Source organism: Corapipo altera, unplaced genomic scaffold (genome assembly GCF_003945725.1).
Source record: "Corapipo altera isolate COAL_440 unplaced genomic scaffold, ASM394572v1 67, whole genome shotgun sequence".
NCBI lineage: Eukaryota > Metazoa > Chordata > Aves > Passeriformes > Pipridae > Corapipo > Corapipo altera.
Window position 1 is genome coordinate 3,838,742 of NW_020884906.1, and position 20,350 is coordinate 3,859,091.

Sequence of the window (20,350 nt, forward strand, 5' to 3'; positions counted from 1 at the left end):
CTGTGCAAATATGGCAGAGACTCAGTTCCAGTCCCACACCTGCCTGTGTGGTTATACTGCAAAAACAGGAAAGGTCCCACCACTACTGAAGCCATGTGAGGGTGGCAGCAGGAAAAGTGTGGTAGTGGGGCCAAGGGAACTCCTCACCAGGATTCTTGGTTGGACTCCATGATCCTTGTGGGTCCCTTCCAACTCAGGATACTCTATGATGTTGTTAGAGCAGGGTCTGCCCTAGTTTGGAATAACAGGCCACTGCTGAGAGGAGAGCCCTGGGATTTGGGATTTCATTTCTTGGTTGGGTCACAGATGTTCTGTGAAGCCCTAGGCATGTGATTTGATCTCCATGTGATTCAGCTCTTTATCTCAAGAGTAAATAAAAGCCTGTTTCCCTGCCTTGGTTAGATTCCATAACATCTCTCTGAAGGGAACATCACTGGATGTCGGGGCCCTCATCTCCTCTGTGACTGTAAGTGTTGCTGCAGTGTATTAATGGAACATTTTTAGGGGGAAGAAGTGTTTGGATTTGGTGATTATCAAAGGGGAAATGATATCCATGTTGCAGAAACCATGCTTCACTGAGGAATAACCTGTTGCAAGGCTGCAGCAAAGCAAGAATGAGCCTTGGTCTCTGTGGGAGGACAAGCCCACAGCTTCCTGCAGTGAGAAGGGACATTTTGGGAGGTGGCACAAATGAGAAAACTCTTTTTCATGTAGGGAAATCTTTTTTTCAAAGGACCCTTTGCTTTTGTATAGAACAAGCAGCATTCAAGTAAAATACTTCTTTTAGCATTGACCTTCCAGCTATACATTTGTTATTCTAGCAGGCAACTGAGAATGACACACATGCCTTCTGTGGTCAGCATATGAGGGCAGAAAATTCAGTATATGAGGGCTAAATTCACCTCAGCATAAAACACATACTTGCTAAATTCACCTTAGTATGGATTTATTGCTAAATATAGTACAAAGCAGTGTAAAATCAGTAAGTATTGAAATATTTTTTCCAGTTAAAATATTGAAATATTTTTGGCCTTTGTGAATGAAGGAGGTACAGTGAAAGAAATTTGATGCTGAATTTCATGCTGGGTCACAAGTGGAACAGAAGGTAACAGGGTTTAGTTTCCTATAGACAGTGGGAGTATAAAGTATCCTGGATGTGACAATTAGATCTTTTGCACCCCTAATTTTACTGTCATGATAATTATAGACAAAATCAAAGTTACTCACTACACATCACTGGTGCTGGTAGTTTAATTCCCCAGCCTGGGTCTGAAATCCCTGTGTCAGTGTGCTGTGGGAGTGCTCCAGCCCCAGAGTTCTGGGAGAGCTGGGCAGCACTGGGACTGCTCCTCACCACCACTGCCAGTTCTCCTTCACCAGCCCTTTGGCATTTGGGGAGATTCAGCATCTCCTGAAGTCCTTCAGCTGCTCTGGGAGAGTACAGGGGTTGCAGGAAGCACTTTGCCTTCCTGTGTGTCCTGTCAGGTGGGTGCTTCAGGCAGTTGTGTCCATTTTCCTCTCAGCTGCTCCCAGGGGGTCTCACACACACCATGAACAGCTTACAGAACAGGCTATTTCAGGCTGTGAGCATCTCCATTACCTTCCTCCCCCAAGTGTTGCTTCACTGACTGGATCTGACCATCCCCTTTACAGCCTGGCTTTAGTGTTTAGTCCATCCAATTCATCACATTCTTCATCGGCTCCGCTTCACTTGGACCTCAGTATTTATTACCCAGAGACAAGAGAGCAGCCTGTGTCCTTTCTTTTCATGGGTGTGAAGCAAAGTTGTTCCATTGCCATTACACTTCTTTAAGATTTACTGGAAGGAAGGGAGAAAAGCCACTCTCAATTTAGTGATGAAAAGCTTGGGGTGCTGGATTTGTTTGTCATTCCTCTCCCGCTTTTCCTGGGCGACTGCGGTGAGCGATACAGAGTGCTCGTGGTTTCCAGATCAAGAGAGAAATAGGAAGATGTAACTCAATTAGCAGAGGCAAGAAGTGTTGTCGCATTAATTACAAACAGTTGTGGCTTCTAAAACCTAAAGCACGAGTTGGGCTGAGTCCAGCAGTTTGGTTTCTGTCTAGTCATGAGACGGCGCTTGCCTGTCTGACGCTCTCCCTCGTGACAGTGCTGCCATCCCCGTGTCCTGATGATTTAGAGGAGCAGACACCAAAGCTGTCTCGTGCTTATCCTGTGCTAGCAGGATCACTGCTCACTGAATATCAGGAGCAGCAGGTGGGCAGGAAGTCACCACCTCCCTTTTCCAGCTGGAAAGCAGGAATTGCAGCCCAGCCAACGGCAAATGAGGGATGGCCAGAGCAGCAAACAGAGTGGGGAACAGCAGGAGTGAACGAAGCCATTGGAATTCTCTGTGCATTGCCTGCTTGCCAGGGACACAGCATCACCCTGTGCCATGATCCCCTGGGCCGTGCCCTCGGTGGCTGCTGCTGCAGGTCAGGCAGCGAAGGGCTGTGCTCTAAATACAGATACATTTTGAGCAACAGAAAGATGCAGTTGTGTAACCCCAGCACCTGAGCTCTTTCTTGTTTCTTGCAGATTAAGCTTTGCAAAATCCCTCTAAAACAAGGGGATAGCATCCTCATTTTACAAATACATCAAAGGCAGATTAAAGCTCGGATTCTTAAAGAGATTTAACCACCAAACTCCCCTGGAGTTCAGTGGGAGTTAACACTTCAGTATCCTTAAGAGTATTGATGTTGATAAATTACACACAGCCACCTAATAAGTGCGTGATGGAGTTGGGAATTAATCCCAGGCTTTTGGAAAGGTTGTTCTGTGCCTTTACTTTCCTTCCTGCAAATGAGAATAGCACTGAAGGTACTGTGGACTCCCTGTGATTGGATTTTAATTGAACAGAGTTTCATTGTGATGATTCTGTTTTGATTTGTGGCCCCAGTTGATTAAAGCTTATTGGGGAAAATTTGGCAGAGTTTACTCAGTCAGAATTTGGCGTTCTGTAAAGCAGCTTCATGAAATTATGCTAATTTCCCTGGAATTTCATCTCTGACAGTAAAAAGGAAGAAAAGGATGCTAGCAGGTTCCTGTTGTGTCAAGGAAACAACTTGTTTTGACATTTCCGAAATGAAATGTTTTGATTTTTAGTTTTTAAAATTACTTTTTCCTTGATGTCACGGTGTTCTTTTACATAATTTTAATCATTTGAAATTGAAATGGAACTGAATTTCGTGACCCAAAAATGAAAGCAACTGTGGGTGTCTTGAAAGCCCCGCTGAAATCCAATGTTCATCCTGCAGGCAAACTCGACTGCCAGTCCCATGGGAGAGGGGGTAACCCAGCCCCACGGACACATCCTGCCCAGGTGGCACCCGGGTGTCCTGAGCTCAGTGGGTGAGTGGAAATCGGTCCAAAAAAAAAAAAAAAACATGGAAAGGAAAAGTCCACTGAAATTTTATCAGCCGAATCTTGATTTAAAAAAAGAAAAAAAACACCAAAAGGTGATTCCTGAGGAGAGACCGTTAATGAGGGGATTTTTCAGTCGGTAACACCGAGACACTGCGAACGTTGTGTCGGATCCGTAACGTTCACAAAGGAACTATTAAACTTCCAGCTCCACTTGGATGTTTGCCCAGAATTGTAAGTCCTTTTGAAACGTCCCACTGCGTGTTTCTCTCGGGGATACTTGGCTGAGGATGATAGATTGACGTTTGCCACAAAGCTGCAGAACAAACTGAAAAAAAAAAAATCCTCCAAGGAATTAATTGGTATCAGAGTTCTCCTAATCAATATGCTCTCTGATATGCTTCAGGTGGATCAGTGCAGTGAAAACTGATCTTTCATTTGCACAGGTCTCTGCTAATATCCATTTATTGCAGCGCTAGGTGACACTTCCATCATGACAGTGTGGAAAACCTGGCAGGAAACAAGCTCTGAAGGCCCTTAGAAACTAAAGGAGATGTTTGTCCCTGGTTTAAAAAAGCAGATACAGTTGTGGATTGCAGTGTTCTCTGGTGTCATGCTGCAATAGGAAAGCCACTGTGGAAAAGTGTGGGCACTTTGAAGGTGTGGACCTTCAGAATTCAGAGCACCTTCTGGTTTTTCTGAATCTTCAGAGTCCAGATCTGTCACTTGACACCTGCTCTAAAACCAGCACGATCTTTCTGCACAGGGCAGAGAAGAAGCTGTAAAAGAATGACAAGATATGAAGCCTTGAGAATACAGCTCATCATTCCATGGGATCAGAGAATGGTTTGGGTTGGAAGGGAACTTTAAGATCATCAAGTTCCAGACCCCTGCCATGTGCAGGGACACCTTCCACTATCCCAGGTTGCTCCAAGCCCTGTCCAACTTGCCCTTGAACACTTCCAGGGATGGGGCATCCACAGCTTTTCTGGGCAACCTGTGCCAGGGCCTCACCACCCTTATAGGGAAGAATTTCTTCCCAATATCTAGTTTAATCGTACTCTCAGTTTAAAGCCATTCCCCCTTGTCCTATCATTTGTCAATTTTGAAAGGGTATGTTCAGATTTTGGCAGATACTTCAGCCTTCACAGTTAAAATTCAAAATATTTAAAATTTAGAAGACCTCATGTATGTAATTCCCTCCCCATGGGGGAAGCTGTCAAGGTGAGGCTGTATTTAAAATCTCTCTGGAATCCAATCACTAGGGTTCAGGCCAAGTCATTCTTCTTTCAGGAGCTGTGGAACTGCCCAAGTTGGGATGTTTATCCTGCTGAACCTGCAAGTCACTGAGTAACCAAGGAATAGGAAGAGCATCTCTAAACTTGAGGCAATACCCATTTGCATTTACTGATTTTTTCTGGGGAAAAAAAAAAACAAAAATCTTTCTTTCCTCTGCAACACAGGAGGTGCTGTAATTATCCCTCAAGAACAGCTGTTCAGTGGTTGTTCCTAATTCCAGCAGCATCCAGGGTGGTTTAACAGATCTGCTGCTGCCATCAGACCTGAGGACGGTGATTTCTTAACTTGAGGATCCTCACAGAACCCCGGACTAGGACAGTCCTCTTCTTGAGACATACAGTGGGTTTAGGGCTGATCTACCCCCTGTGCTGCAGCTTCATTGTGGTTGTTTGTCTCTGCCTTGCATAATTCCAGGCTGGATTCAGTTATCACAGTAACGAATCTCACTCCAACACCTCGGGTTAAGCACGGGTGATTAAAGGTGACTCCACCTCCCCTGAGTCATTTATAAGTGACTTATAGAACTAATAATGGCCTCATCCTTCTGTACCTTGGTACACAGCTTGTGTTCTGGAGTCTTTTATAGCTCAAATGAGCTGCTTTTGCTTATTTATGCCCCTCCTCATTCATTTTTAATGGTTAGAAGAGACTCCCCCATTCTTCTTCTGACAGCAGTGATTTAGGCAGGACTCATTATCATAACTTACATTACTAAATATCCCCATTTATGCTGGTAGACCAAGGAAAATGTGTGCAGTGCTAAATCAGAAGAGATCCCATGAGCTTGCCAAGGTGGCAGGGCTGTGTTTGAAGTGTATATTATATACAGAAAGTGCTTGTATGGGGGAAGGATCATTTACAGGAACATGGATGGGGGACAGAGTCACAGTGTTTCTGAAATACGGATTTTATGTGGAAATATCAGAGACTTACTTTCCTAATTGGCCACCCTTGAAATGTCTAGACCTGAACTGCTCAAGATACATCTTATTTTCAAAGACTTATTAGCTGTGACTTCGTAAGAGTTCCAACAGAATTACTGTAGCAGAAAAGCAGTTTCCTGTGAGGGTTTTACTGTTATCCCATGGGAATTTAATAATGATAATGAGGTGGGGAAAGACTGTTGCAGCTATTTCTGGGAGCTGACAGTGAAATGCTGGGTACTTCTTCTGGGAGTTATGATGTACATTCCCCTTTCCCTCCCTCCCATTAGATCTTTGGATTCCACTGAGCCCAAAGCTAACACAGAGTTTATGGGACCAAAAGAATAGTCAGCCACACAAATTCCTATCTCCCACAGACAGTCTCTGCAAAAGGATAATGGGAAAAGGAGTAAAATCCTTTTAGGAAAGAGATGGGGACTGTCCTCACTGGAGAATTGGATGCAGGAGGTTGGGGTGATAGGGATTGTGTGTGATTTGTGTGTGGGTCTTAGTGCTTCTTTCCATGTTTTTCCCAGACTGGCTGAAGTCCTGCTACCCCCTTTCAAGAGGGTTTTCTTCCACAGATAATGCAGCAAACTAGAAATTAATAAAACCTAATTTCTCTTGCTTGTGATCACACCCTAAGAGCATACAGAATGTGAGGAGTTTTAAAGGTCAGAGATGACTCCTTTTCAAACAACACAAACAGGCTTTTAACATAAACCTTAAAAAAAGGTGTCTTGGACCAGCAGTGTCTGGTCAATATTTGTTTGCAAGGAACCAGCTCTGTGTTTCCCCTCCACAGTTGCAAGGCTACCAGCTGAATTTTGGGTTCAGTTTTGAGGTACCCAGTGCCCAGAGCTGCACGTGGGGCTGGGGATTGCATATTTACAGCAAAGATTTGTAGCAGGAAGCAGCAGTGACTGAACTCGATTCCTTTTTCTGACAATAGGACTGGGGGGTTGAATTCACTGCAATGCTGAGCACATCTGAAATATTCCACTCTGTGCATTTTGCAGCACTGATGATTGAACTCGACATCCAGCTTGCCAGAAGCTACGTGTTTGGTATGGACATGGTGCACTTGGAAATCTAATTCCTGATTCTGTGCTGTGCTGGCAGTAAGGGACAGACCTCTGGCCTCAGTGCCCCTGTGCACAGTGATTAGATGTGTGTGTGTGACTCAGAGGAAGCTGTCTTAGCTGTTCACTGATGTAAGGAAAAGAGGTGGACCTGCAGGAGCCAAAAGAAACCCAAAGCACTTTTATAACCTACCAAGTCCATGCCCCAAAAAAACCCATTCAAACCTCAGTTCCCTCAAGAGATAAAAGTATCCTGTATTGAGAGGGTTTCTGGAGCATCTCGTGAAAGCTAAGTACAGCCTCCCTTAATTAATGGAAGTCAGCTCAGTGTAGTTGTGTGAAAAGCTCCAGTGACACAAAGCCCAGAAAGGCTTTAGCAAGGGAGCACAGCACCAGAAGGGTTTAATGGCATTATAATGTCCTTGAATTCCAGTGGCCACAACACAGAGGTGTATTCCAGCAGTACATTAGCAGTAAAAGAAAAATCTACTCTTTCTGTCTTGAGCCCTTGTCTGAACCTTTACAGAAAACTGGAGTTGCCATCCTTGAGATATCAAAACTCAGAGGAGGAAGGGGAGAGATGGGTGGGAGTCACTGGATTTTGGAAAGAAAACAAATTGGGTTTCCCCACAAATCACCCCCTTGCTCCAGCCCCTTTGTAGCTCCTGTTGCATTTTATAATGTGTTTTATGCTCTTCTGGAATCTGTCCGTTTTGTGACCAAGCTTTTGCGAGCTCACAGTGCCCTCGGTGACGCCGGGGAGCCGCGTTGGCTCAGCACAGCCCGTCTCCTGCTCGCACACCGAGGGGCTGAGCAGGGGCTCTGTCCCTGCGCTCCTGCCGGGCACGGAGGAGGGCGGGGACCCAAAAGCTGCTTCCACGAATTAACGGCGAAGGAAAGGACCCGCTTGACAGGCTGAGGAACTGAACTCCGCTGCAGGTTGAAAAGGAGACACGCGGACTCAGAAAAGGCAGTGGCAGCCGAAGCTTCTCCGTGCTGTTCCCATCAACGTGGACACGGAGAAGCCATCGCGGGGGGGGCACAGCCCGAAACCCTCCAGCTGCCGAGCCGCCTGTGCCGGGGCTGCCCTCGAGTGCGTGTTTGTCCTGCGGAGCCTCAGCTGAGCCCCGTCAAACTCATCGCAAGATATTCACTCTTTTTTTTCCGACGAGCGGCTTGGAAAACGGCGGTGTCAAAGAGAAGGAGAAGCTCGATTTTTCTTCTTTCCCTGCATCTCTTTAGTCCTTCTCTTGTGCTGGAAGATGAATAGTTCGGATGTGTCTGCAGCAACACGGGCATGGCTAATCTGCCCGTCTATTGATGACCTGTTTCTGAATGTGCTGGCCTGATTTATGAAAATGTACTGTACTTTGCCCCGTGTTTTGATGTTGCTCTGTTAGGGCTGCATGCAAACTGCAGCAGAACAGTGATGCTTATTCATTCAAGCGGTGAAGGGCTGGCTGGGAGCTGAATGAGCTCATAGTTGTTGCTGACTTCACTTACAGCAAGGGAAACAGGCACAAGTGGGTGTCCCAAGCATAGTCATTTTTTTCCTGACCATCAGTTTGTTTTATAAATAATAATCCTGAAAGCACAAGGTCATGGTATTTATTTAATCATTCATGTGGTAGGTTTTTAGGAGTGGATTCTTTTTTTAACTCTCTTTTTGCAGTAAACCCTGATAAAGTTGGAGTTGAGGTCTGTTTGCCTGCCAGATATTCTTCCTCTTGTCATTGCTTGAGCACTGATGAATTTAAAATCTGATACTCTGATTCCCATCTCTTACTAGCATAATTCAGCAGTTATCTCTGTAGCTGGAGAGAGTCTCAGTCACGTTCAAGCCTCCCTGTGCTGAACTGCTCCTCACACACTAACAGACTAATAAAACCAGCAACAAAATTCCACCTGTGCTGTCTGTGTGTGCTTTAAAAGCCACTGTTCAGACAGTGAAGCATTACCCTGGAGGGAGGATGTTTGGCAGGTCCCCTGCCAGCAGCCCTGGTGAAGTGCAGAGCAGGGGACATGCAGGGGAACTCTACTGGGGAGCAGGGCTCCAGCACCTCCACACAGTGGTTTGGACTCATCCCTGAACTCTGATTTGCAGCACTGAAGTTTACCTGTTGCCTTCAATCACTAGGAAATGTTTTCAGTCCTAGGTCTGTCACCCTTGGAGACGTTTAATTGCCTAATGTGTTAATTAGCTGAGATTCACCAATGTAGGTGTTGGCAGCTGGAACCAGAGGTGGTGAGGAAGTCACACAAAACTGTTACCCATGTGCTGCACAAGAAAATCCTTGTCTTCAGACCATTCACTTGTGCCTCTGGGCCAGCCTGCAGAACACAAGGGCAAGTGCAGGACCTCAGGGCAATCAGCTCCTGGCTGAGTGTGACCTTGGGGCCACTCTCTCTTCAGCTTTATCTGTTACTTCTCCAGTGGAAATCAGCATTTTGAGGCTCTGCCCAGTTTCTCTTCTCACTGGTGTCTCAGGGGAAAGAGGAAAGGCAGAAAGAAGGAGACAAAGCTTATTAGCACGTAGGAGAGTTGTCTGGTGTGAGAACAGCACTTAAAATACAAGAAGGCAACAGGGATAAGCACGGTGCCAGCAAGGAGCAGATAATTTCCACTTACAGAAGCAAGGTGGGAGAAGGAGCAGATGTACCAGGCACTGCCTGAAGGTCTTCTCACTTCCTGCCTGTCGGACAGGCTATTAGACAATGCAGGTAGGAAGGATGATGTAGTTCTTGCCCTGAAAATATCACACTCACATTATTGTGCCTTCTGCGAGGATGCAAGAACAACGTCTGCTCTCCTGCTGCTGCCCAGACATGCTGCTCCCAGAAGGGGACTGTGCTCATGCCTCCAGCCTTCCCTGTAGCCATTTCTGCAGCCTCAACATGGAGCTTCTCCCGGAGTTTTGCCAAGTCTCATCTTCCTCAACCCAGGCCAGTTTGGATCAGCATTGTGATGGAGTGGATGTAACATCAGTGCCAGAGGCCCCAGCTGGGGGCCTGCTGTGAGGTCCTTCCCTTGAGTGTTGTACCCCCATGTTTTGAGGCTTTTTTTGGCAACAGCTGCGTTATCTTGCTGTGCAGCACAACGAGATTGGATCCTGACAGGAGCTGTTAAGAGCTGGTGTAAAACAGGCAAAGATGAGACTATCCCCAAAAACATGAATCTGCCTGTAAACAAACTCCTTACTTTCCTGCTGAAACCAACAGCAACTATAAGATTTTTGACCTTAAAACAGAAAAGAGAGACGTTGCAAGAGCCACGATAACCTTTTCTGGTACATTACCTAGGCTCAGACAAGCAAGAATGGAAATGGATTTGCTATGGATCTGTCTGTGAGGGGGTTGTTGTTGTTTAAAGATAATAATATTAGAAATGCAAATTATCCTAAAAAAGCTGGTGATATTTAAATACGATTTAAATTCATTTAGCGTTCAAACAGAAAAGTAGAAAATGGCATTAAATTCAGATGAGGATGAGACTATACATTCTGGAGTGACAAATATTAAATACATTGACGGAATGGAATAGAAGGCCTGGCTGGTAATGGATTGTGAAAAGAGTTCAGGGTTTTAATAGATCATTCCTTCAGATCATCAGCATGGTAAAGTGGTAGTTAATAAATTATTTGACGTGTACATTTACTCATATATTTTAACTAACTGTAATGAACAGGTCCTGTCAGCTCACCTAGATACTCGCAATAGCTGCGAAGTCGCTTGAGTGAGATTTACTAACTCTCTGCAATATTGATGTCCAGAGCTGCAGGTCATAAATAAAGAGACATCAGGACTAGCTTGAGCTTCTGCTCAAGTGTTGTGTAAGGTTTGCAGCAGGGATGAGGCTTTTCCCTGTGATCAGTTTTTAGTTGTGACCACCCCATGCCCTGGTACCTGTAACGGGACTCTTGAAAAACTCTCTGTCCTAGTTTGGGGTCAGTTAGAGAAATTTGTCCCTTGCTCAACTCCCTGTACCTGTTCCTCCCCACAGATATTTGGTATTCCTTGGGCTGCACACAAGGTAGAGCAGGAGGACTGGAGAGTCTGACTGAGCTTTGGGGAAAGGAGAAAGATCCTCTCTCACTGCCATTATACTGGGACTACCCTGCTGTTGGAGTGGGAATTAAGGACCCAAAAGCTGTTCTTTTATCTTAAATTGTACTGGAAATGTTTATAGCAGAAGAAACCAGCCTGTTCAATGATGCTGAATTATACAGGCTATTAAGGGCATACCAGGCACCTTTCTTGTTATTCCTAATTGTCCTCTGAACTTGGAGCTTGTTTAAATCTAGATCCTTTCTCTTCTTCCCACCCACTTTCCCAGCATGTGGTGTACTTTAAAATTTGTGAAGGGACTCATTAATTTTTTTCTTTCTTTCTCCTTTTTTTTTCAGGTTTCTGACAGATGTGACTATGTCTTTGTCAATGGGAAGGAAATGAAAGGCAAAGTGAATGTCATAGTTAATTTTACTTACCAGCATCTGAGTGCCCCCTTAGAAATGACAGTCTGGGTTCCTCGTCTCCCACTGCAGATAGAGGTCTCTGACACAGAACTAAATCAGATCAAGGGGTGGAGAGTCCCCATCATCTCTAATAAGAGGTAGGTTTTCATTAAAGGATGTTCATTCTGGGCTGTGCACTTGCCAGAGACCTGTCAGGGCCAGTGGATCTGAACATGCTCATTTGGCCTTAATGAAATTCTGCTGTAAATTTGAAGGTCACCAGACATTTATTCAATAGGCTCCTGCACTGGGCTTATAAGGGAAATGGAAACTGCAGGTTACAGGTCCTGTATTGGAAATCAATTCCCTTTTATAGTGCTAATGACTGAGGTGGGAAGAGCCAATTGGTCAAGTTAGGTGGGATCAGGCTTGAGGCAGCAAGAACCAGCTCTGGCAAGGGTGGTCAGTCTGCAGCCTCTTCTCAGGTCCTGGCAGTTAATGCACTCATGGTTAGTGGTCACAATTAGCACATACCTATTTCATATCACTGTAGGGTGCAGTGGCACTGGTCAGTGTCCCAAAGTCAGGACACTCTTACATGAGGGCTTTAAGATATTGTCTGTACCCACAGGTCAGTGGCTTGTGGGTGACAGGACAGAGGATGGATATAGGCAGCTCAGAACTGGTTGCAACTATTGTCAGTGCTATTAAGAACAAGAAGAACAAATTAATAAAGGAGGTACTTGATATTCCCACCAGCCTATAAAGACATTTATTACCAGGTTCCTGTTAGTGTCACAGCAAAGAGATTTTGGTGGAGATGTGATTTCAACCTGAACACCATACAGAGGGGGAACACAAAGATGTTTATGGGAAGATCCAGAAAGAAAAGTGTGAAGGTTCTGAAAGTAAAGACTTGACATGAAAAACAGTGGGAGATATTTGGAGAGGACGAGGTGGCAGGGAAGCTAGCAGGGCAATTGGTGATTTCAGCTGCTGTTTCGGAGGTCTAGGCAGCCTGGAGGTCTCAGTTATGAGCAAGGAAAACAGGATAAAACTGGGGGAACCTGACTGACTTCAGAAAGCACTGTTGGACACAACCTGGTCCAGCAACCAGGCTGCAAACTTATATCAAACTTATATCTCCTCTTCCAAATTCTCCCAACAGCAGTTTAAACTAATTCCTTATTCTTGGTGTCCTCCCAGACCAGCCAGAGACAGTGAAGATGAGGAGGAGGACGAGCGGAAGGGCAGGGGCTGTGCCCTGCAGTACCAGCACGCCCTGGTGAGAGTCCTCACCCAGTTTGTGGCTGAAGCCTCGGACCCCGGTGGGCAGACGAGCTTCTTGCTGGGCTCTGACTGGCAGATTGACATCACTGACCTGGTGAGGGACTTCATGCAGGTGGAGGAGCCAAGAATCGCCAAGCTGCAGGACGGACAGGTTCTGGTTGGGCTGGAGCTTGGAATGACAACCATTCAGGTAGGGAAAATGAATCACTTGTTCCTTTTTCTCCAATAACCCACCACCCTGGGAGCTGAGGTGCTGAAGAGATGGTGCAGCATTAACAACAGAAACTGGAGCCACGAATTTTCAAATGGGACAGAATTGCAGCAAGGACTGGAAGACACAGAAGAGATGATTTTTCTCTTCTTATTCTCTGCTCCACAGTAAAGTAGATGGCAGTTTTATTTAATTTGGTCAAACCTGTATATTCAGAGGCTTTTTCTGATTATTTTTGTCTGAGGCTGTTTTTGAACCTGGAGCCAGTGTGTAGGTTACCACAAGGCATGCAGCTGGTGGAACAGCTCAGTCTTCTCAAAGCCTACATTGACAGAGCAAATGAAAAAGTTCTGGTTAAGGAACTGAGACTGGAATATCAATCCAAATATTAATTAAAAGAAAAGGAATAGGAGAAAGGGGGGGAGAGAGATTAATTTATTGATAATACAAAGAAGAAAACCTGTTAAGAAACATTGGAACAGGGGAAAAAAATGTAGCTCTCCAGACACGCTCATCATCCCAAACTATCAAAGCAGAAAACAACCATCACACCTGTTGATAACAAGGTCATCAGGGCTGGAGAAATGGGATTTGAGATTTCTGGCTTTCTGTAAAATCTCTAAAGATTTTCTGAAAGACTTTCCAGAGCTCTGGGACTTGCAGTGCTCCAACAAATACACATAAAACTGTGGAAAAAAAAATTCAAAGGAAAAAAGCTGAGAGCAAGTTATATTTAAAGAATACCTCTTATAAGCTGCTTCCAAAATGCTCTGTACCCTATATGGATCATTAAATTCAACTTGCTTGCTAATGAGCATCTCTGGATGTCATGTATCAGTGCACTGACCTCTGTGCATGTTTTCTTAACCAAAACAAATTTCCTCTATCAGCTTTGTATACAGTAACATGAATGGCTATTGTAGCAATACATAAACCTTTCTTTCCATAGGAGAGAAATAAATGCCATTTGTTGAATAGATTTTATTTAAACCTACGGATTGCATTATATTTATGCCACCTAAAAATGAGATCATTAATAAAATACTTGCATTTCACGTAAAGATTACACTTACAAATAGTTAATACATGTGAAGCAGAGTTAATACATGTGACAGGGGTGAATGGCATAGCTGATCACAATTACATTGGTAAAAGCTTATAAGCCCCTTGTTATTGCAGAAGAGTTATAAAATGTGACTAGCTGTTCTTAATCATATTTTAATAGTGTCTGTCTGCTATGAGGGATTCTTCCCATTACCATAAACGTCCCTTATCTGTATTACAGGAGCTGTAATGTCTGTGCAGATATTTCACTTGGTGCTGTGCAAAATGGCTGTTGCTAACTTCAGTTTTTCTTTTCAGATATTGTCCCCCCTTTCAGATGCCATCTTGGCCGAGAAGACAGTGACAGTTCTGGATGAGAAGGTGACAATAACTGACCTGGGAGTGCAGCTGGTGACTGGACTGTCACTCTCTCTGCAGCTCAGCCCAGGAAGCAACAAGGCCATCTTTGCTACAGCAGTGGCACAAGAGCTGCTCCAGTCCCCAAAGCAGGTACTGTTGCCCACATGTGTTGTGTTGTGGGAGGACACCACTCTGAGTCACCACATCTGACATTATAGACTTGTGGAATCAAGCAGATTTTTATTAATAGTGTGCTAACGAAACATTTTGCTTATGGAGACTTTTCTGAAGGCCACCGAGTGCCCCAACAGAAAAATAAATATCTCACAGGAGTGGCACTGTGTTTAAACAACCCAGTCACCAAACACCCCATCTGTCATGGCTGCATCCCATAAATAACACAGGCAACTCAGTGATGCTTCATGATTAAGCAACAGCAAACCCCTTACACACACATGCCCTTTCTGTCCCATCCAGCACTTAATACATCACAGGACATATTGCCAAGTTCAACCTCCCACCACAGGTACCCAAATCAACCCTTTCATTCCATCTTGACGTGAGAAAGTGTTTTGCATTGTGCCAAACTCTTCTTCTTTTAGTTACTTTCTGTGAGCACTTTAAGAAGTCAGGGAACATCCCTTTCATTCTGATTCATTACTAGAATATGAATCAGCATCACTGACTCATTTCCTGATTCATGATTTCATAAACCATTTTTTTCCCCTTATTATTCTTAGTTCCTACATTAGGGAACCAACAGTTACCAAGGGCTTTTGGACCTTGCCATGTCCCCATCAGTCCCTGCTTCGTGTTTGTCCTTGTGCTTCTGTATACATTTGAAATTTAAACATTTTTCCAACCCAAATCCATCAGTCTGGGACTTACATCAAGGATGCACTGGCTCTTAACACTTGAACATGTTCTGAGCTTTAGAGGTAAATGATCATGACATGCACGTTTGAAGTCTGGCCAGCTGTTGAGATGCTTTAATTCATCATGGAGTCTTATCCTTGGGATGCAGGATGAGAAATAATGCAGGACTGCTGCCTTTATAGGGTGATAAACATCAGGCTCCCATAGTCTTCCAGGAGTTAAGAAATCGATGCCAGGCAGCTGGAAATAAGGCCAGTGAGCTGTCCATTGCTCACATGGGGAGTTAAACAAACTGCCTTGAAATCAGCCCAAAAGCAGGGATTGATGGCATTTATTGCCACTCTGCTGCCCAGCACTGGCATTTCAGTTCCCAGAACTGGAGTCTGGACGGGTCCCTCTCTGGATGAAGGGGCACAGTGAAAAGAGCACTGGATCACTATTAAGCCATTGAGGAAGGTGTGTGCCCTCCACCCTTCAAGGGCTGACTCTCTTTTGAAAGCCATCTGATTCCCTCCATTGCTCAGGCCATGGTTTTCAGAGCCCAATCCCTATAAGCAAAGCAATGCAAAATTAATAAATGGTTATGCAGGTTTAAGCAACACAGTGGGAGGATGAGAGTTGATGACACAAATTCCATGCGCCCTTCAAGAAACATCCAAAGATTAATAAACACAAAGCAGGGATTTATGGCAGTGTCAGCAAAGTCTTAGGGCTCTGTCCTGAAATAGAGACAGAAGCAAATCTCCCATTGAAGCACGGGGAGCTTTGTGGCTGGAAGGATTTCGGAATCAGACCAGTAGATTATGCATGGTACAATCCCAAAAGACTGGAAGCTCATTCTCCGTGCTATGAACAGGTGAATGACTTTGTGCTGGGAACAATTTCAAAGATAATCATATATATTTATTCTTTATGCATGTGTGGAGTTAGAATGTAAATACTGTCTGTTTGAAAAACTGCTTATTTAAAGGAACAGGGCTTTTATTACAGCTTCTGCAAGTTATTCTGTTGGTTGGGTGTCTGTCTCACACTCTCAGGCAGGGTGATCCCAACTCTCACGGGACAAAAGCTCATTTCAGACACTAAAGAATCTACTGATCAAACCAGGAGTCTGTCTGATGTGGATTTTCCAGTGTCTAATAAGGTGCAAATATTGCAACCAAAACAGGGCAAGTCAGGCCATCAGAAACAGGAAAAAGATTCCAGGAAAGCATCTTGAATTTTGTCTGTAAATGATCAATGGGCGAATGCAAAGATTTTTTCAGGGAGCACTGCAGTTTTCGATAGCCATTTGAGAGTTCTTAGAGCACCTGATTTTCAGCAATGGGTGAGCACATGTTTTCTGAAATGTTTCAAGTTAGAAACCAAAAGTGAAGGTTCCCAGGAGTGCTTCACCATCAGGCACATACTGTTACAGAATTAGTACTCAGGTCAGATTCATCTACATTCAGCAAGCCTCCATGCACTCTGAAGTACACAATCTGCATTGCTGTGACACAAGATTAAACTTTATTATTGTCTTGCTTTTAATTGCTAACAAGCATGACAATTACCCTGGCCATTTCCTAAAGAAGCAACTGATTGGTTTACTTTGCTTGTACAGTCCACTAATTTAATTTGAGAGACAAAAATCAAGGAGTGAAGGTGTGGAGCCATGTATGGACCTGCTTGCTGTATTAGGTGTTTTTTAATGCGTGTTGAAAGTAATAAGAGGAGACTTTGTATTTTAAGCAGTTTAGAAATAATGTAATTTTTTTTTTTCATTTAAATATACAACAGTAAATGATCTCAGTCACCGGTAATGCTTTCTGACATGCAATTTATTACGGTGCTGAAGTAGATTCTGCAGAGCCCAGGGGATACAGCTCCTTTAAGCACCTTTGTGGAAACAAATCTTATTATCAATGAGTGTTTTAGACTAGTATTTCTCTTCACATCTTGGCAGGATATTAATTTTATTGCTCTCCCTATTTATTTCTTTTCTGGTTACAAATGGTATATGGATCTTGTGAGGAGGAGGGAATAGACCGGGACAGACTGTATTTCCTTCGATGTTTATTCTCAGTGTATGTGTATTTGTTTTATATACTACAGGAAGCAGCCATCAGCTGCTGGATCCAATTCAGTGATGGATCTGTCATGCCCCTGGATATTTATGACTCCAAAGACTTCTCCTTGTCAGCCACATCGCTGGATGAGAAGGTGGTCTCCATTCATCACGACCCCAAATTCAAGTGGCCTGTGATTGCTGCTGAGACAGAAGGCCAGGGGACGCTGGTGAAGGTAGAGATGGTGATCAGTGAGTCATGCCAGAAATCCAAAAGGAAGAGCATCCTGGCTGTTGGAAGTGGTAGCATTAAAGTCAAGTTTGGGCAGGGTGATGCCAACCCCAACATCAGTGACAGTAAACACAGGGGTGCTGGTGTCCACCTGGAAAATCACACCAGTGACCGGCGCCAGAAAAACACGTGGCAGGAAAGAGCCGGGGGGGATGGTCACTATTACAGCTCCTCCATGGGCCACGAGCAGGGCAGGGGAACCACCACCCAGAGGTCTATTCTGAGTAGGAAAGAAGACAGAGAAAGCCTCCTGGATGATGACAGTCAGAACATGCCGATAGACTTCACGAGCTTCCCTGCACAGGTGGATCTGCCCAGAAACAACGGAGACTTGGAAGAGAATGACCTGGTGCAGTCCCCCAGGGGACTCAGCGACCTGGAGATAGGGATGTATGCTCTGCTGGGAGTCTTCTGCCTGGCAATTCTGGTCTTCCTTATCAATTGTGTCACTTTTGCTTTGAAGTACAGGAACAAACAAGTTCCCTTTGAAGAGCAGGAAGGCATGAGCCACTCTCATGACTGGGTTGGGCTGAGCAACAGGACAGAACTTCTGGAGAATCACATAAATTTCTCATCCCAACAAGAAGAACATATCACAGCCATTGACAGAGGAGTAGACTATGAAGAGAGTAAATATCTTCTCAACACAAATGCCACCAAAAACATCAATGGACAATCTTTCAGGTCTACTGAGACCACATTCACTGAAGGGAAAGAACAGAAAAGTGAACCAACTACTTCTCCTACCTCTAAGAGGAAACGGGTTAAATTCACCACCTTTACCACCATCTCCTCTGATGATGGGTGTCCAACTGTCAACTCAATCTTGATGAGTAATGAGGATGACATTAAATGGGTCTGCCAGGATATGGACCTGGGGGAATGCAAAGAACTTAAAAACTATATGGAGAGGTTACACGAAAATGCATAATGAGACACAAGAGACTTTTTTGTTTGGTTTGTTCGTTTGTTTGTTTTTCACTCACCTTCTGCCTTTAATTTTGGGTAGTGGGGCAAAATGTTGTATAGCTAACAAGAATCCACTGGTGGATAATAACTCAATGGAGCCCCAAGAAGCCACCCAAAAGCAGCTGGGAGAGCAGAGATCCTGGACAGCTCTTAAAATTCAAATCTTCTTTGTGCTCAGAGATGGAAGTGTGTGGTTTTTTGATACATGGTAACACGGGAAAAAACCTTAGCAAAATAATATGGTTTCATTCTCTGAGCTTTCCCAGGAAATCAATAAATATAACAAACTCCAGTGCAGTTTGGATATTACAAAGTTCACACAGCTCTACTGTTCAATATTGCAAGCTTTGGTTAAAAGCAAAAAATTGGTCTCAGAATAAATAGATCCACGAAAGAGCGTGTCATCCAAGCCACGTGCAGAGAATATCCATCCAAGACATTAATTTAAAGCTGACAAAAACCAACAGTGTGAGCAAAGCAGCTCCCAGAGCTGAAGAGTCATGAGTTTCCAAAGAATCTGGAGGGGGAAAAGGAGTAACTGGGCTGTTTAACAACCAGCATGTTTGCCTCCCAAGCACTGAGAATGGATACACATATACAGTTAAAACTGAAACTCTCTTTTTAAGTAGATGCCAAGGTAATAAACTTTGTCAGCCAATTTTCAGTATTTCCTAATTTGTAAAATAGGAGAAGATATAATCTATACTCAGAATATCACTCATATTAAGGAAGGTCTGTTTTGGAAAGTTTGAGAGAATGAGCTATTTTTAAAAAGCCCACTTTCTTTGATTGCCCTGTTTCGAATTTGTATTCCCAGCCATTTCCCTGGAGCATTCCCCATCTGGTATCCTGAGGGCACTTCCCAGCATCAGTCACCTTTGGAAGCCTGTGGTTCCTTCCTTCCCCTCCATGCACACTCCCTCCTCCACAGTGTGCTCTTGCCAAGCACAGACCCTGTTGGTACCACACTGGTACTTGCTTTACATGCTCTCATTTACCAAAGCTGGCCACTCTCTCTCTGGGTAAGTGTAACTTGTGCTGAACTCAGCACCAGCAGCAGCTGCCTCTTTGTCCATCCCCTCCCCTGGGGGAGGTCAGGTTGTTCAGTTCCTTCTGCTCCTGCCTCTTTAGCCCTCTGCTCAGCACGTTTAGAGGGCACTCAGAGGTCACAGGGGAGAGCTGCACATTCAACATTGAAGCCTGAACAGCTACACTCAGTAGATAACATTTGTTTCTCCCAGAGGTGATGATTATCTTTTGTTTTCTTCTGATAAGGATGTACATACGGTAGGATTTCAGTGATTACCCTTCCAATCCAATGTGCCCTCCAGCCCCAAAACCATGACATTTTTTGTGAGGTCCAAAAGCAGTCTCCAATGGCCAGTGGCAAAGTGCCAAAGCACTAACTAAAATCCAGCTTATATTTCAAGTTTTCCTTTATTTTCCAGAGTAAATCCTTGCCCTCCTTTTGTTATTAAGTCTCTTCCCATCATTGAATCTAGGTTGCTCAGTTTAATACACACCCACCCTCCCACAAACACTTAGATTGGATCCCTCTATATTTAGAATGTACTGTAGATTGTAAGAATGTAATATATATATTTATAAACATGCCAACTGTGAATAAAATTTGCATTTTAGTGGCTTCATCTTTTTTCCCTACTCTGAACGCCTCTTTCCTTTCACTGTCAGAACGTTTACCCTAAAAGAGACTGGCAGCAATATGGGGACATGTCCTTTGATGAATCTTTGAAGGCTCATGGCAGAAGCTAGTCACCAAGTTTTACACTGTGCAGTGTTGTGGGAGAACATGCAACATCAACAGCATGTTATGCTACCAATGTATTTGCACCAAGCCACCCTTCCAAGGTTTGAAGCTATTTGCAAATAAATTCCACATGCATATTTCTAGCCTGAAAGCCCAATATGTTGAGTTTCTGCTTTTGGTTTCTGGTTTTCTCCTGTTGGGAAGATCCACAAGTGGCTGAACACCTTTTGAGGCGTTTTTAAAAGAGTGGGTGTAAATATGGCAGATATGCCCAAAACTTTGGAGATCAGGACTTGCACATCAGACGCTCTTTGCTTGCTCCCAGCACCTCCCGTCAAGGCCTGGATGACCCAGTGC

At 44.3% G+C, this 20,350-nt stretch overlaps 1 protein-coding gene across 2 annotated transcripts in view; it reads left to right on the forward strand.

Annotated features, from left to right (window-relative positions):
- The window catches only part of TMEM132D (transmembrane protein 132D), a 228,553-nt gene extending 208,457 nt beyond the window's left edge, over positions 1 to 20,096 (forward strand). For both annotated transcript variants that reach the window (XM_027652329.1, XM_027652330.1), the window contains exons 6-9: positions 11,089 to 11,294; positions 12,343 to 12,616; positions 14,000 to 14,191; positions 17,012 to 20,096. In XM_027652329.1, the coding sequence (XP_027508130.1) occupies positions 11,089 to 11,294; positions 12,343 to 12,616; positions 14,000 to 14,191; positions 17,012 to 18,187 (1,848 nt within the window). In that variant the 3' untranslated portion in view covers positions 18,188 to 20,096. The remainder of the gene's footprint in view (positions 1 to 11,088; positions 11,295 to 12,342; positions 12,617 to 13,999; positions 14,192 to 17,011) is intronic.
- The last annotated feature ends 254 nt before the right edge of the window (positions 20,097 to 20,350 follow it).